At 36.0% G+C, this 15,139-nt stretch overlaps 1 protein-coding gene across 1 annotated transcript; it reads left to right on the top strand.

The window, feature by feature from the left end:
• The first annotated feature begins 4,728 nt into the window (after nucleotides 1–4,728).
• On the top strand, nucleotides 4,729–14,347 carry LOC131069741 (cellulose synthase A catalytic subunit 7 [UDP-forming]-like). The gene is made up of 14 exons (XM_058005280.2): nucleotides 4,729–4,906; nucleotides 5,741–5,936; nucleotides 6,024–6,163; nucleotides 6,863–6,944; nucleotides 7,036–7,171; nucleotides 7,388–7,660; nucleotides 7,982–8,327; nucleotides 9,303–9,440; nucleotides 9,536–9,661; nucleotides 9,804–10,016; nucleotides 10,124–10,403; nucleotides 11,063–11,262; nucleotides 11,388–11,738; nucleotides 13,400–14,347. The coding sequence occupies exons 1-14, from the start codon at nucleotides 4,832–4,834 to the stop codon at nucleotides 13,982–13,984; spliced, it is 3,141 nt and encodes a 1,046-aa protein (XP_057861263.2). The 5' UTR covers nucleotides 4,729–4,831; the 3' UTR covers nucleotides 13,985–14,347.
• Nucleotides 14,348–15,139: the final 792 nt, after the last annotated feature.

The raw sequence follows: 15,139 nt of genomic DNA, 5'->3' as shown, positions 1-15,139 counted from the left end.
AATCGATCACAAAATTGACAAGAGGACAAGGATCGATGACGAATCGATCGCAAGGTGACAAGATTGACAAGAGGAAAAGGATCGATGACGAATCGATCGCAAGGTGACAAGATTGACAAGAGGACAAAACCCTAATTCTATCGTCGATTAGGATTGACGATGTCCAAAATATGACAAATGAGCATGCACATTGATGCGACAGGATAAGATCGACCAAAATCATGACTGAAGATTGTTATCGACAAGACCAAATTCAAAAGCGAGAAAAATGAGGAATGCAGAAGGAGGGCTCGATGCTCGCAAATGATAAAGACCAAGTGCGTAACATAGAAGAAATGTTAATGCAACGCAAGAACCCTAAAATAAGGCAATGCGAAAATGTTAAAGTATAACTCCGCAAGCGTTGACCATTTTTAGACATCTACACCTTGATCTAAATATTTTGGAACTACAATGTTCCCTAACATAATTTTAGCTAACTATCTAGTGACATGAACTGTTTTAGCGTCCTGTCTCTTCCTACTAGGCTTCCTGAGACACAATTCCCTAATGTCTTTAGTGTATATCGGAACATCCTTGATAGCTTTTAGGAGAGGTATTTTTACACAAACATCTTTAAGATGTCCTAAGAGATCAAATTCATTTGCAGGGTCAATGCAAGAAGATGAGTCCACTTTTTGGCCAAAAAGTGGAAGTGTTTTCCCCGATTTTCAGATTTTGTCTCATTTGAGCTTAAATTTTGAAACACTTAGAGATTAAATCTTGGAAAAAGTCAGTAATATAAAAGATATCCCTCTGAGTGTACTTTCCAAAATATGTCATTTATTTTAATACCCACATAATAAAAAATAACTTTTTGAATGGAGTTCTGAAGACTATGTTTTAAAAATGCCTATTTCAGGACCATACCATGCATGTGTACAACCCACACTTTTTGACACAATTAAAATTATTTTCTCAAACCGTTTTGGAAAATGGTTTGTAACACATTGAAGATTGATGAGCATATTTTTCTGTATTTTTTTTTCAAATATATTTTTTTTAATTAATTTTTTAATGGCCGTAATTATCTTTTTAAAAATTTGACGTGTACGACCCACATAATTTGATGTAAACTTAACATTTTTTGATTTTTTTTGTTTAAAATACAAAAAAATTTTGTGTAGATTGATGACGTATAATTTTTTTTCCAAAATTCTTTAAAATAAAAAAGTTATTAAATTAACAAAATTAGTTAATATTTCAAATTTATGGACCCGATTTAGTATAAATTAAATGAAAAATAGTTAAAATAATCAATTTTTAAATGAATTTACATATTTAGAATCTAGACAGTATAATCTGAAATGGGTTTTAATTTCGTATAAAAATTCTCTAATTAGAGGCACGTAAATTATTTCAGAAGTTCATATTTGTGCTTTCATTCAAGGAGATTTGAATTTGCAGGTCCATGTCTCAGGTGTGGCCATCCCAGGCCTATCCCGGGCCTAATCCCGAGCCAAGTGGTGGGTTGTGGAATCAACTTCCACAAAACGGGCCCCCATTTTCAAACAAGGGCGACTTGTGGAAAAAAAAGGAAAAATGCGATTTAGAAACGGGGGCCCGTTTATTTTTGCTTCAGGCCCCCGTTACCTTTCAGCTGGGGAGCCCGAAGCATAAACGGGCCCCCGTTTATAAGAGCGTGTTTTCCAATGCGCAGACTTTCGTGAATTTGTGACTCATTACCTTGCACTTGCCCTGCAATTGGACTTTTCTAAATGGGCAACCTCTTAGGAAAAGATGGATGTTTACAAAGGTTTTCCTCTGGTAGTTGAGTCTTGCCCAAAACTTCTTGAGTAGAAATTGGTGCATCATTAGATACTTTAGTGATTTGTGGTAGAGTAGGACTAGTGAGAGTCTTTCCTAAATGTAAATGCACATCACTCACTTCCAATGTGTAAGTTAGGTATTGCACTAGCTCACTTGAATAAGCTTGTTGAGGAGGCTTATTATTAGGATTAGGAGTTGGTTGAGTAGGCAACTTGGGTGGTGTAGGTGCAAGAAATGAAGGTGGAGTTGGGTTAGGCATTGTAGCTTGTTGTTGTAGTTACGCATTAGGAAGTAAAGCAGGTTGTTGAGATGGTGGCTATGGGTAATTGACAACAAGTAGTTGTCACTATCAATTCTCATGCCATGGTTGAGACCATGAAGTTTAAGGACTTTGCCATTGATTAAAAGCAGGATTTTGGTTTTGAGGTGGCCAAGTATTTTGCTGAGGCATCTAGTTTGATGAGTTACCTTGCCATGGTTGACTTTGCATTGTATTCCAAGGCTAAGAATTCTAATTTACAACATTCTGCTAGATTCTAGGAAATGAAGGATTAAAAGATAATGGGTCTACCAACATACCTTGTCTTGGCTGCCATGACTTGCTTTGGCCTATGTATAATACTTGTCCATCATCATCTTTTATTGCATGGAAGTTTGAACGGACTATCTTTTCTTCTGAGATTGTAGCAAGCTTTTTACATCTATAGTTGGGTCGTTTATGTCTACAATGAGGGCAGTATTCTGCAAGTGCAACATCCACTTCCTCTTCCTTCCTTTCAAGATGGAGAGTGTCCAATTGAGTTGCGAGATGACCTATTATATCTTCCTTCATATTGGACAGTAGGTTGCTTAGTTCTATCCTTGAGACACCTATGATTGTCTTAGGAAGCAACCTAGAACCTTTGCCCTTTCTTAAAGTGGACTTGGAATAATTCCTTGCTAGCCTGCACATATCATCAAAAGTCACTTGAGTGATGTCACCTCCACCCATTAGATTGAGTGCATCAATGCACTCATCATTCACACCCCTAAGAAATATAAATTTCAAAGAATCTAGGGCGAATCTATTATGTTTAGACTTCTTGAGATAGAACTAAAATCTATCTATATAATCTTCTAGGGGCTCATATTCCCTTTGAGACATCCTAAAGATGTCTTCCTTCCTTGTGTTTCCACCCCTACAATAATCTTGACACTTTTATAAGAATTTCTCTTTCATACCTGCCCAAGTAGTGACAATATTACTTCCTAGCCCCATGAATCATCTCAGTGCTGAATCTTTCAAGGTGGCTGAAAATAGCTTTAGATAGTGAGCATCAGTTACATAATCATAGCTTCTATAAAGCACATCGAACTCAAATAGAAATAGGATCTTTGGTGACCAAAACATAAAAATTAGGAAGGGCATTGGGAGGTATATTCTTCAATTGTGTACCTCTCTCTTGGTTAGAAATTAGGAATGCAAAGGTGAGCAGTATGTTAGGATTTTCTACAGTAGCATTAGCATCACCCATGGTTGGTACTTCTTTTTGCGGGTGAGTAGGTCTTTCTTGATTTGTATCAGGAGATGTTGAATCTGTATGAGCACTAAATGGATCTTCGTTATAACTGCAGACTTTTCTGCTTCCTCTATTGAAGCATATGATTCTCCTACACGATTGTTGTAGGGAAGAAACCTTCCTCTAACATCTCTTCCTCGGTGCATGCAATAGAAATACCAATCTTGTAGTTGTCTTTCCTACACTTGTTTGCTTTTAAATTCAAAGACCTAATGCCTAATGCTAAATGAAGGAGTTTAAATAAAACAATTGTCTAAAACAATCCTAAACTTGCAAACCCTTAACTGTAGCACCATCCCTGACAACGACGCCAAAAATGACCAATCTCCATTATGTTCCTCTGTGTGTGTGTGTGTGGAGAGAATTCTCTCCAAGAAGATATAATTTCTTAATTATAAAACATTAAACAAAAGTTGACATCCCATCATAACTATAAAAGTTTGAGTACATTTGACTTAAAAAAGTTATTAAGAAATAAAAGTTTATCATTTTTAAAAACTTTTATATGCATTAGATTTTCAAATTATCTAGAAATTCTCTAGATTTTAAGATATGAGGCTGGGATTGTGCCCCGAATGAATTTGGCAGAATGGATATCCCTCAATCCTTGACTCTTAGCCAAAGAAGTTCTCGTGCTCCTATATCGAATACCAAATACAAATTTGTAAACAAACTTCCATAAAAATATATATATATATACTAACACATACAATGCCCTCAAGAAATATAAATCGATAGGAACAAACTCACTCCCACCATATGCTGAAGAGAGATACAATGATCCGCCTCAATGCAAAACTAATGAAAACAAACGCTAAACTGAATAAAAAGAACCCTCAATCCGTCGGAATACTGGAATCTGATATACCCACATAAGTTCAATAAAAAATTGATAAAGAAATATCAAAACCATCCTACCATCTGGTAGAAACATACTATCAACGTGCTTCAGCTTATAAAATAGTAACGAGTCCAAATCTGGTTAGGAAGGCGGGGTCCTTTTCAGTTGCTTGCTGTTGAAACAGTCCATCATGCGTTGTTTTTTCCTTGTACCTTAACTTCTAAGGCTTCAAACCTCTGCGATCTCACAACAGACGACAACTACACGATACCCAACACGACCACTTCACAAATAATACACAAAACCAGTTTGCTGATCACCCGAATGAATTCATAACACAACGTAAATTTTAATCAAGATCCCCATTTTTTGGTTATACAACGTGAGTTGTAATCAACATGCCCGTTTGTTGTAACCATTCATTTGATTCGGGCCCTCCTTAACTTGTGACAGCAGAACCTACAGTTGGTAGCAAAGTTGTTGCCATTTCCATTGCAAAGGCTAAATGTTGCCATTTCCATTACCATTCATTGCAAAAACATCCACTGCAACATGATCAAATCGATGGAAAAACGGGCTTGATAAAAACCAGTGATCTTCGTTCTGCTTGTGTGAGGGCATTATGGAGGCAAATGCAGGTCTTGTTGCAGGTTCCTTTAACAGAAACGAATTGCATGTCTTCCATGGGCACGACGAGGTGATTGTTGGACGTTTTTTATAATTTGTAATGTTTAGAATGTATTTGAATATCTTGTACAGTATTTTGAATCTTCGTTTAACTCTTTTGTAGAGTTCTATTGAGTTTTTCATGTGCCAGTTAAGATTGTAATATATAATTTTCTATTTATTACTAGAGTGCTCTATTATCAAGCTATTGGTCCTTTTAGGACAAGCCCATCGTTAATTCAAATGTGTCTTGTTTCCAACATACCCACTAAAATCATTCTATAGAATGCTTGGAGTTTTTAGTCTGATCTTGTTCAGTTAAGATTTGAATATATGACCTTCCATTTGCTATTAGAGTGCTCTATCATTAAGCTATTGGTCCTTTAGGATTTGAATATATATAAGCTTCCATTTGCTATTAGAGTTCTCTACTGTTAAGTTATTGGCCTTTTAAAACAAGTCCATCTTTGTTTCTAAGTGTTGGACCACTTAAATCATTCTATAGAATGCTTGGGGTAGTCTGGTCTCTCTCTGATATCATATTGAGATTTACAAGAATCAGATAGGAATAGGATATATGATGTCCCATTTACTGCTGAAGTGCTCTACCATTGAACTGCTGACCTTTGTATGATCAATCTATCTTTGATTCGAGCATGACTTGTTTCCAACAAATTCTATCATTAAAAAACCTGAAGTTAACCACCTGATTATTTGAAAAAAAAAACCCCTCTTCAATGAAATAACAAATATATAATTTTCACAATATTATCATTGCAATTTCAATTTATAACGTTGCAATATAAGAACTATAATTTTATCTCAAATTCTGAAAATATAGTTGTTTTTGCTGAATGTTTTGCAGCCAAATCCTATAAAGCTTACAGCTACGCCAGAATGCCAAATTTGCAGAGATATCATCGATCGTAATCCGGATGGGACTATCTTTGTAGCGTGCAATGAGTGTGGGTTCCCTGTATGTCGTCCCTGTTATGAGTACGAGAGAAAGGATGGTGATAAACGCTGTCCTCAATGCAAGACTAGATACAAGCGACAGAAAGGTATCACCTGTTCGTCGACTAATTCTGTATTTAGTTAATTCATTCGGTGGATTCTGTATCTTCAATCAGTCGTGATTAATGCAACAGGAAGCCCTCGGGTTGATGGAGATGATGATGAAGATGGTGGATTGGACGACTTCGAGCAGGAGTTTAGCATGGAGAAAGCTGGCACGGCGCTGAGTATCTACAATGGAGCACCTGCAGCTGTCCCCATAGATAAACGCTCGGTAATATTACAGTTTTATTTTTCAAATATATAGTGTTTTCGTAATGTATGAAATAAGGAGATGATACATTTAGATTTAATAGTATAATTTTGAGTCAAATGGTTGAATACAATTTGCAAGGATGAGGGTATGTTTCTTAATTATACTATTTGCAAAAGTTCAAACTCTCAAAGTGCAATCAAATGAACAAATATAGATAAGTTTAAACAGCACATTCTAAGTTTTGACTTATTTAGATGCTTTGTATGAAATTACACTAGTTTTTTCCAACAGAATCCACTTTTTAATATGATTTCATATGAATCACCTAGACAAGAATCCACCTAGTTCTGCAATTTCAGATAAACCATCTAAGTAAGTCAAAACTTAAAGCATGCTGTTTAAGCTAAAATAATCAGGATAAATGCAATTCTTAAGTGAGTTTGACCCAATTAAGCAAAGATCTACTTATTACTAATATAATTTTAAATAAACCACATTTGATTGTTTATCTAGACTTCCTCATCATGTTCTAATTAACTTGTTCAAAAAACAGAAACAGAAATGCAGATATCTATATAATCAAATTGTTTAGTTTATTCAAAGCTAAATAATTGAATCCCCATAAATGATTACATAATTTACAGTTACCCACGGCGTGCAGAATTCCGTAGGCCATACTTGCCTCTCCACTTCATAAATGCATAATGTTTGTTGCAGGAAAATGGAGATCACTATGCATTTTCTGTTCCTCCGGTTTACGACGGTGATAATGCAAGTCTTCGACGTTATCCACACAGTGGTAATGTTGCCCTTTGAAACGACAGCATCTGTGTATTTCATAGCATTGGGTTCTCAATACTAGTCCTTTTACTGAAAAAAAATATGTGCAGTTCATGGAAATGGAATTGATCCAAACAAGGAGCTCGCATGGAAAGAGAGAGTGGACAATTGGAAAGCTAAACATGACAAGAAGGGAGGCGGTATCAAGGATGGAGATTTTGATCCAGACGAGGAAGATGATTACATGTATGTTCTGTTACATTCCATGAGAATTGAATTTATCAATTCATCTTTTGTTTTTGTCAATGTAATATCTAATTTGGTCTCCGTTGTTAATTAGCTGTGTGCATTCTTAACTACTTTATGAGTAAAATTTTATCGGGTTTCTTCCTTGAAGACTGTTTTTTTCCTTAGATTTGTAGAAGCTGCTCTGTATATTTAATGGCAAGTTATGATTATCAGGATGACCGAGGCCGAGGCACGGCAGCCTCTATCACGTAAGGTGCCGATTCCATCGAGCCTAATCAATCCCTATAGAATTGTGATTGTACTGCGTTTGGTGATTTTGGGATTCTTTTTTCGGTACCGAGTGACAAATCCTGCCAGAGATGCATATCCCCTCTGGTTGATCTCTGTTATATGTGAGATTTGGTTCGCCCTCTCCTGGATCCTTGATCAATTCCCCAAGTGGTTTCCTATCATGCGAGAGACATATCTTGATAGATTAGCCATGAGGTATTGAAACAACGACCTTATATTTGATCAATTCTTGATTAGTTAGATTTTTATATGATGATACATTGAGATTCCGTTTATGAATGGTAGGACCAATTCTTGATTAGTTAGACTTTTATATGATGATACATTGAGATTCCGTTTATGAATGGTAGGACCGAAAAATGCATCACCTAAATGTAATGAATGCTACATGCACCATTCATTGTAACAAGTGAAACACCATTTATAAATCATAAAATAAATCATTTCACTGTTGAATATACCGTAAAATCATGGCTTAATGAATTTATTTGTTATGATCTGTTTTGGAAATGATAGATATGAGAGGGCGGGAGAACCCTGCAAACTTGCGCCTGTGGATGTGTTTGTGAGTACTGTGGATCCGCTGAAAGAGCCACCTCTGATCACAGCAAACACTGTTCTGTCGATCCTATCGATGGACTATCCTATAAATAAGGTGTCCTGTTATGTTTCAGATGATGGGGCGTCCATGCTAACGTTTGACTCATTGGCGGAAACCTCGGAGTTTGCTAGGAAATGGGTTCCCTTCTGCAAAAAACACAACATTGAGCCTCGGGCTCCAGAGTTTTACTTTTCTCAGAAAATTGACTACTTGAAAGACAAGGTCGAGCCAAGCTTTGTGAAGGAAAGGCGTGCAATGAAAGTGAGTTTCTGTTACTGTTCTTTATTTGCTTGCTTTTGTAACATTAACATATTATAAATGTAATTAAAGATTATATGCATAAATTATGTAATTTGCTAAGCTGGTCTCCAACAAGATAGAAGTTCAATCCTACAGTGTCCTGTATTAACTTTCATGAAGGATATATGAATCAGACCAAATTTTTTCCAATACCTAATAAATGATTACTAGGGCTTCCCAAATGCTTTCTGCTTACCAACTCTGGAAGCTTAAAGCTCAACCAACATTACATGCCAAGAAGCTTAACCAACGCTCTTCAAATGGGCCATGTTTGCACAGAGTGGCAATGTTCATTCATGCACGTGATCCATATATTCTCACTAAACCCACCTTACCAGTTTTATTAGCTACGCTAATGGCTTGACAGCTTTTAGTGTGAATGAACAGCACGTATCAGTGTGTTTGACCTCGAAGTATAACAGACCCACTTAGCCCTGGGCATTCTCTATATAACACTCATAGGCTCCTCCTTGACAGTCTTCAAAGTGATGGCGCAATCGATTCTTCCAATATAAAAGGAATCAACAAATGGTTGTACACTTTTTGCTTAATTATCGAAATGGAATGAAGTTTTTTATAGTCTATGATATTGGGTGATCTATTTTCGGATTTACATATTTACGTATGACTAATAATATATGAGATTGTCTCATACTTTCAATATGTAGGAGACACCTAGTTTATATTCTAACTTGTGTTTCTAATGTGAAACAACATACCATATCTTCTTAATATTTGAACTTGTGACCTTTCTTTCAAAATATCAGATAGACAAATTTAACGGTCTCCTCTATTACAGATGAATAGAAATGATAAAATTTTCTGCATTTAATGCTATTACATATTTTTAAGGTCCTATGTAATAACTCATTCTGATTTAAGAAAGAAATGTGTTAACTTCCGAGGACTCAATTCAAAGTATTTGAATATATGCAGCGAGAGTATGAAGAGTTCAAAGTGAGAATAAATGCTCTGGTGGCGAAGGCCCAAAAAACCCCTGACGAAGGATGGGTTATGCAGGATGGAACTCCATGGCCTGGGAACAACACTCGTGACCACCCCGGAATGATTCAGGTGTGCTTAATTGCAGCATAATGGTTTGTTTCTCATCTTCAATTTATCACTAAAGAGTTTCCTACTCAGTCATCAAGTTATATGATGCTTCTCAGGTATTTTTGGGGAACGGTGGAGCTCGTGATGTAGAGGGTAACGAACTGCCTCGCATTGTTTACGTTTCTCGTGAAAAGAGGCCAGGTTACCAGCACCACAAGAAAGCCGGTGCCATGAACGCTTTGGTATTTCTCAAGGCTTTCTCCATTCTTCTAAGTTTTGGGTTTTTTAAATGTTTTTACTTTTTTTCATTATGTGATAAGCACTTGCAAGTTTTAAAGATTCCAGGTATGATTCTCATGGATATAATTGCCGACTTTGCCATAGGTTCGAGTTTCTGCAGTTTTGACAAACGCCCCATTCATTCTGAATCTTGATTGTGATCATTACATCAACAACTGCAAGGCTGCAAGAGAGGCAATGTGTTTCCTCATGGACCCTCAGCTGGGCAAGAAACTGTGCTATGTTCAATTTCCTCAAAGATTTGATGGTATTGATCGTCACGATCGATATGCAAACAGAAATACTGTTTTCTTTGATGTGAGTATGCAAATTAATCTATAGATTTGTTTAATTCTATATTTAGAGATACAATTGTACAGAGAATAGTACAAGGCTTTAAGATTAAATGTATTGTGGTAATGTAGATCAACATGAAGGGCTTAGATGGCATCCAAGGGCCTGTCTATGTAGGTACAGGATGTGTTTTCAATCGGCAAGCCCTATATGGGTATGATCCTCCAGTTTCTCAAAAGCCAAAAAAGATGACATGCGATTGCTTGCCATCCTGGTGTTGTTGCTGCTGTGGTGGGTCTCGCAAAACAGGAAAGAAGTCAAGGAAATTATTTGGCAGGAAGAAATCATCTAAGAAAACAGAATTAAGTCCTCCCATTTTCAGCCTGGAAGAAATTGAAGAAGGAATAGAAGGTTAGTAAATGTTAGCATAAGCTGCGATTTGTGATTAAGAAGTTTTAAAGGTTTGTGCCAAATGAGGAGTTACAGTTTTCAAGTATATATTGAGATAATTTGTAGTCTGTGTGCTAAACATCAAACGGTTTAATGGTCTAACTGTCATGTAAAAGTGGTAAATTGTTGTCATATTTTCATTGGGAAAAATTTATGTTTAAAAATAGCCATTGCGTAGTATGTGACATGAGAACTATGACGAATCGACAAACCATAGACTTAAGCATTTCCTATCCCCATGTTTTGACATGGAGGACTCAAAGTAGGGTGAAATCTAACCTTATAATAGAATAAACACCATGCCCACTTCGGTTCTGTTCCAACGGCGCCCAAAATCTGTACCTTAGATGTTATAGTTGATAGTGATGAGTTCAAGTAACAGATTAAGAGGCCCAAATTGCCAGGAAAGAGAGGATAATATCTAGAAATGGCATTTTAGCTCAGATTAAGAGGCTCAAATTGCCAGGAAAGAGAGGATAATATCTAGAAATGGCATTTTAGCTCAAGGTGGAAGCCATTGTTGAAAGACATTAATATTTCAAAAGTGGCGGTCAATTTACTACATCTTTTCAAACTAAATTTATGTGGACAATGTTGATGATCTGCAAATTGTTTTGTAGGCTATGAAGATCATGAAAACTCAACGTTAATGTCACAGAAGAACTTTGAAAAGAGATTTGGGCAGTCTCCTGTCTTCATTGCTTCCACTCTAATGGAGAAAGGTGGCGTTCCAGAGTCTGCACATTCAACTTCTCTTATTAAGGAAGCCATTCACGTGATTAGCTGTATGTATGAGGAGAAAACAGATTGGGGAAAAGAGGTAACTAATTATAATCTCAAAACCTATTCATCATAACATAATTTTACAAGGGTCAGGGCCCTTTCAAAATCCCTGCTTTTATTTATCAAAACATAATTTACTCAAATTGTTGTTTTCTTGTGCAGATTGGGTGGATATATGGTTCAGTGACAGAGGATATATTAACAGGATTCAAAATGCACTGCCGGGGCTGGCGTTCTGTTTACTGCATGCCAACTAGGCCAGCATTCAAGGGATCTGCCCCCATCAATCTATCAGATCGTCTGCACCAAGTTCTCCGTTGGGCATTAGGTTCCGTAGAGATTATGATGAGTAGACATTGTCCTCTGTGGTATGGCTATGGTGGAAAGCTTAAGTGGTTGGAAAGATTTGCCTACACCAACACAATTGTGTACCCACTAACGTCAATCCCACTCTTGGCTTACTGCACACTTCCAGCAGTGTGTCTTCTCACAGGAAAATTCATCATTCCCACGGTATGTATGTAGTAACTGAAATGTTTTCAATCACATTTATTCATCATTTATGTAGAAACGTCAAACATAAGCTTTCTAGTATTATAGATGAGCAGTGATGGAATAGAATGATTTTAGTTACACCATTTGGAGACTTGGGAGATCATGTCATATCGATGGTTTGGAGTAGAATTTATGCAAAACGTTTTACCCTGTGTATCATGACATCATTAGTCTTATTGTGCTTAGCTTCTGGTATCAATTGTGTGAGTTATTTCCTATATATTTCAGATCTAACTCCATGAAGGAAATCATATGACTACAATCATTAATCTTCATTAGTCCAATAGGCTTAGCTGGTATAATGTAGACGAGCATTGTTCAATTTTGTTGCTCTGAAGTATATGATGCAGGGTGTTTCTAGTTTAATTCTGCCCGCTCTGATCATTCCCTGCCTAAGAATATGATGTTACTTCAGAAAGAATGACCGTATAAAACCCATACAGACTGCACATATGAATTATTGTCGAATAGAACTTCCCAACAATGCAGACACTATCACAGTTTTAATTGATGCTATTCTTATTATTCACAAATGGATTACTTTCTTAAATTATATCCAGCTGTTCATAAATTTCAGTGAGCAACGTGTCAAAGATTCAGGAAATAACCTCGTGCAAATCTGAAACTTTTTCAATTCTGCTAAAAACATTAGATTTTCTACAGAACAAAAGGTGAAATTGGAATCCCACATATTTCCATGGAAAAGACCAACAAAACAAATTCAAAGATTTGAAAAAGCAAAGGACAATCATTTCCAGCCCTGTGTTTTTATCCATAGACAACCTCCATTTGTGAAAAAAAGCGTGATTTTACAGAGACTCCTAGGAGGAAAAAAGGAGTACAAGAGAACAGTTATGTATAAAACACAAAACTGCTGGGTAATTGAGATGACATACAAAACGAAAATTTGCACAGAAATAACATTTTGAAAAATACAACTTGTGACTAGTGAAAAAGAAGACTACATGAAAGAGCGATAATGTAGAAAACAAATGAATGCAGGGTAATTACTTTGTTATAAAAAATTGAAAAATAAATTGCAGAGAAATAACATCGTGTAAAATATAACACCTCAACGGACTTTAAGCTACATGAGGGAAAAAAGAAAACTATTCAAGTAGAGCAATAATATACAACACACAAAAATACAGGGTAACTGCTATGGCATATCCAGCATTATTGAACAAACTGTACCAGAGAAAAGTCCAGACCCCATCATAAACTACCAACTGCATGAGCAAAGCATCAATTAAACTAGGCTGACCAAACAAAGTAAACTGTGGGAGTAAGCTGCAGCTTGTAAAACTAAGACGATACCTGTAAAAAGTGAGATAAGTTACTGTTAGGGTTTATTGGGATTTATAGCCCTCGTTCCGAAGAATGTTTTAAACATAGCAAGTGCCTCTAAAATTTAGCAAAGTGGGTCTACAAGGTGAGCCCAACAATCCTGAATCCACTACAATATATACACTAGTAGGTTTGTAAGCTGTACCTGCACATTATATATACCATGCTCAATATCTTGTGTTGCTCATACGTGTAGCTACTTGTGTGATTAATCCATAAACCAAGTGAACTGTTATCTGAAATAATTTTATAAACAAAATTGTGCTTTGCAGCTGACCAACCTTGCCAGTGTATGGTTTGTGGGGCTATTTATGTCCATCATAGCTACTGGAATTCTAGAGCTGAGATGGAGCGGAGTGAGCATTGAGGAATTCTGGAGGAATGAACAATTCTGGGTGATTGGGGGTGTCTCAGCTCATCTGTTTGCTGTATTTCAAGGGTTGCTGAAGGTGTTGGGTGGTGTGGACACAAATTTCACAGTTACAGCCAAGGGAAGCGAAGAAGGGGATGCATTTGGGGAGCTATACCTATTCAAATGGACCACTCTGCTCATTCCCCCAACTACTCTGCTCATACTGAATCTGGTGAGCGTGGTGGCAGGCATATCAGATGCAATAAACAACAGTTACAGCTCATGGGGACCTCTGTTTGGGAAGCTCTTCTTTGCCTTCTGGGTCATTCTTCACTTGTATCCATTCCTCAAGGGTCTTCTCGGCAGGCAGAACCGCACCCCCACCATTGTTATATTGTGGTCAGTTCTTTTGGCTTCTGTGTTTTCTCTTGTCTGGGTGCGGATCGACCCCTTTTTGCCCAAGTTCAATGGCCCAATTCTTCAGCAATGTGGCGTCGACTGCTAGCTTCAGTCCTCATCCCATCAATTCTTGTTTTTTAAGAGTGTTTCGTTAGGGGCTCATAATTTGCCAGTACTTGGTCTCTGGTTCGAGTTTATATAGATTACCACTCTTTTCCCCTAGAGCCCTTCCTTTATATTGAATGCTATTTCCAGAAGAAAGAGCCCTTTGTATTGGGTGCAATGCATAATATTATAGCTTGTATTCCCATGTGAAAGAATTATGCAGTGGCAATTGGCATGTTCAGTATATAACATTTATCAAGATTTTATAATGATTTCTTTGGCATCAATGTATTTTTTTGGGGCTACCATTTGTAGCCAGAAATTGGATGTTCTTTAAGGAAAATGTGTTATTTTTTTGGATGTTCTTTAAGGAAAATGTGTTATTTTGGATGTTTTTTTATGATAAACACATTCTTGTATTTAATAATAATAATAATAATAATAATGTGTACAATTTTGTGATGAATGTATTTATATGATAATTTATTAGAAGTTTTCTTTATATAATATAATATAAAATTAATTAGAATAGAAAGGTTTCTTATAAGAGAATTATTAGGATTAAGTATTTTAATTTATTTTTTAAATATAATATAGAATAACATGTAAAGTAAAATCTTTTCTTCAAATTAGAAAGGGAAGCTTTCTTGTAAGAGATAAATTTTGGTAAAAATCTTTTCACAATAGATAAGTTTTACAACTTTTCACAATATACACAAAGTTTTGTTTCCAATATTTAAACATGCAATACAAATAAATTTAAATTATCCCAATCTTTCCTTTTAAGATTTAACACAAGACTACAAAAATTTGTCCACACGAGTATGAAAGATCTCCATCACATCTTGAATAACTTCTACTTAAAATTTAACATATTACAACACAAACATACAAAATCCAATCAATAAGAAGTGTATTGATTTCTACTAAGAAACTTTACCTATACAACACAAGCACACATATTCGAGTTAATGACTAGACACCAAGGAGTATACACACATAAGAATTGAAGATTCTAATTACATTCAAAAAAACTAGATTACATAAATTAAACACCTAAGAGTTATATACAAAGCTATAAATGTTTAAATAAACAATAACTAGCATACCTATCTTTAGAGAAATATAGGTAAAGTACACCAAAAGATATCATATT

Source organism: Cryptomeria japonica, chromosome 11 (genome assembly GCF_030272615.1).
Source record: "Cryptomeria japonica chromosome 11, Sugi_1.0, whole genome shotgun sequence".
NCBI classification, from domain to species: Eukaryota; Viridiplantae; Streptophyta; class Pinopsida; order Cupressales; family Cupressaceae; genus Cryptomeria; species Cryptomeria japonica.
Note: the sequence above shows the minus strand (reverse complement) of the source record. Positions and strands in the feature narration are given on the sequence as shown.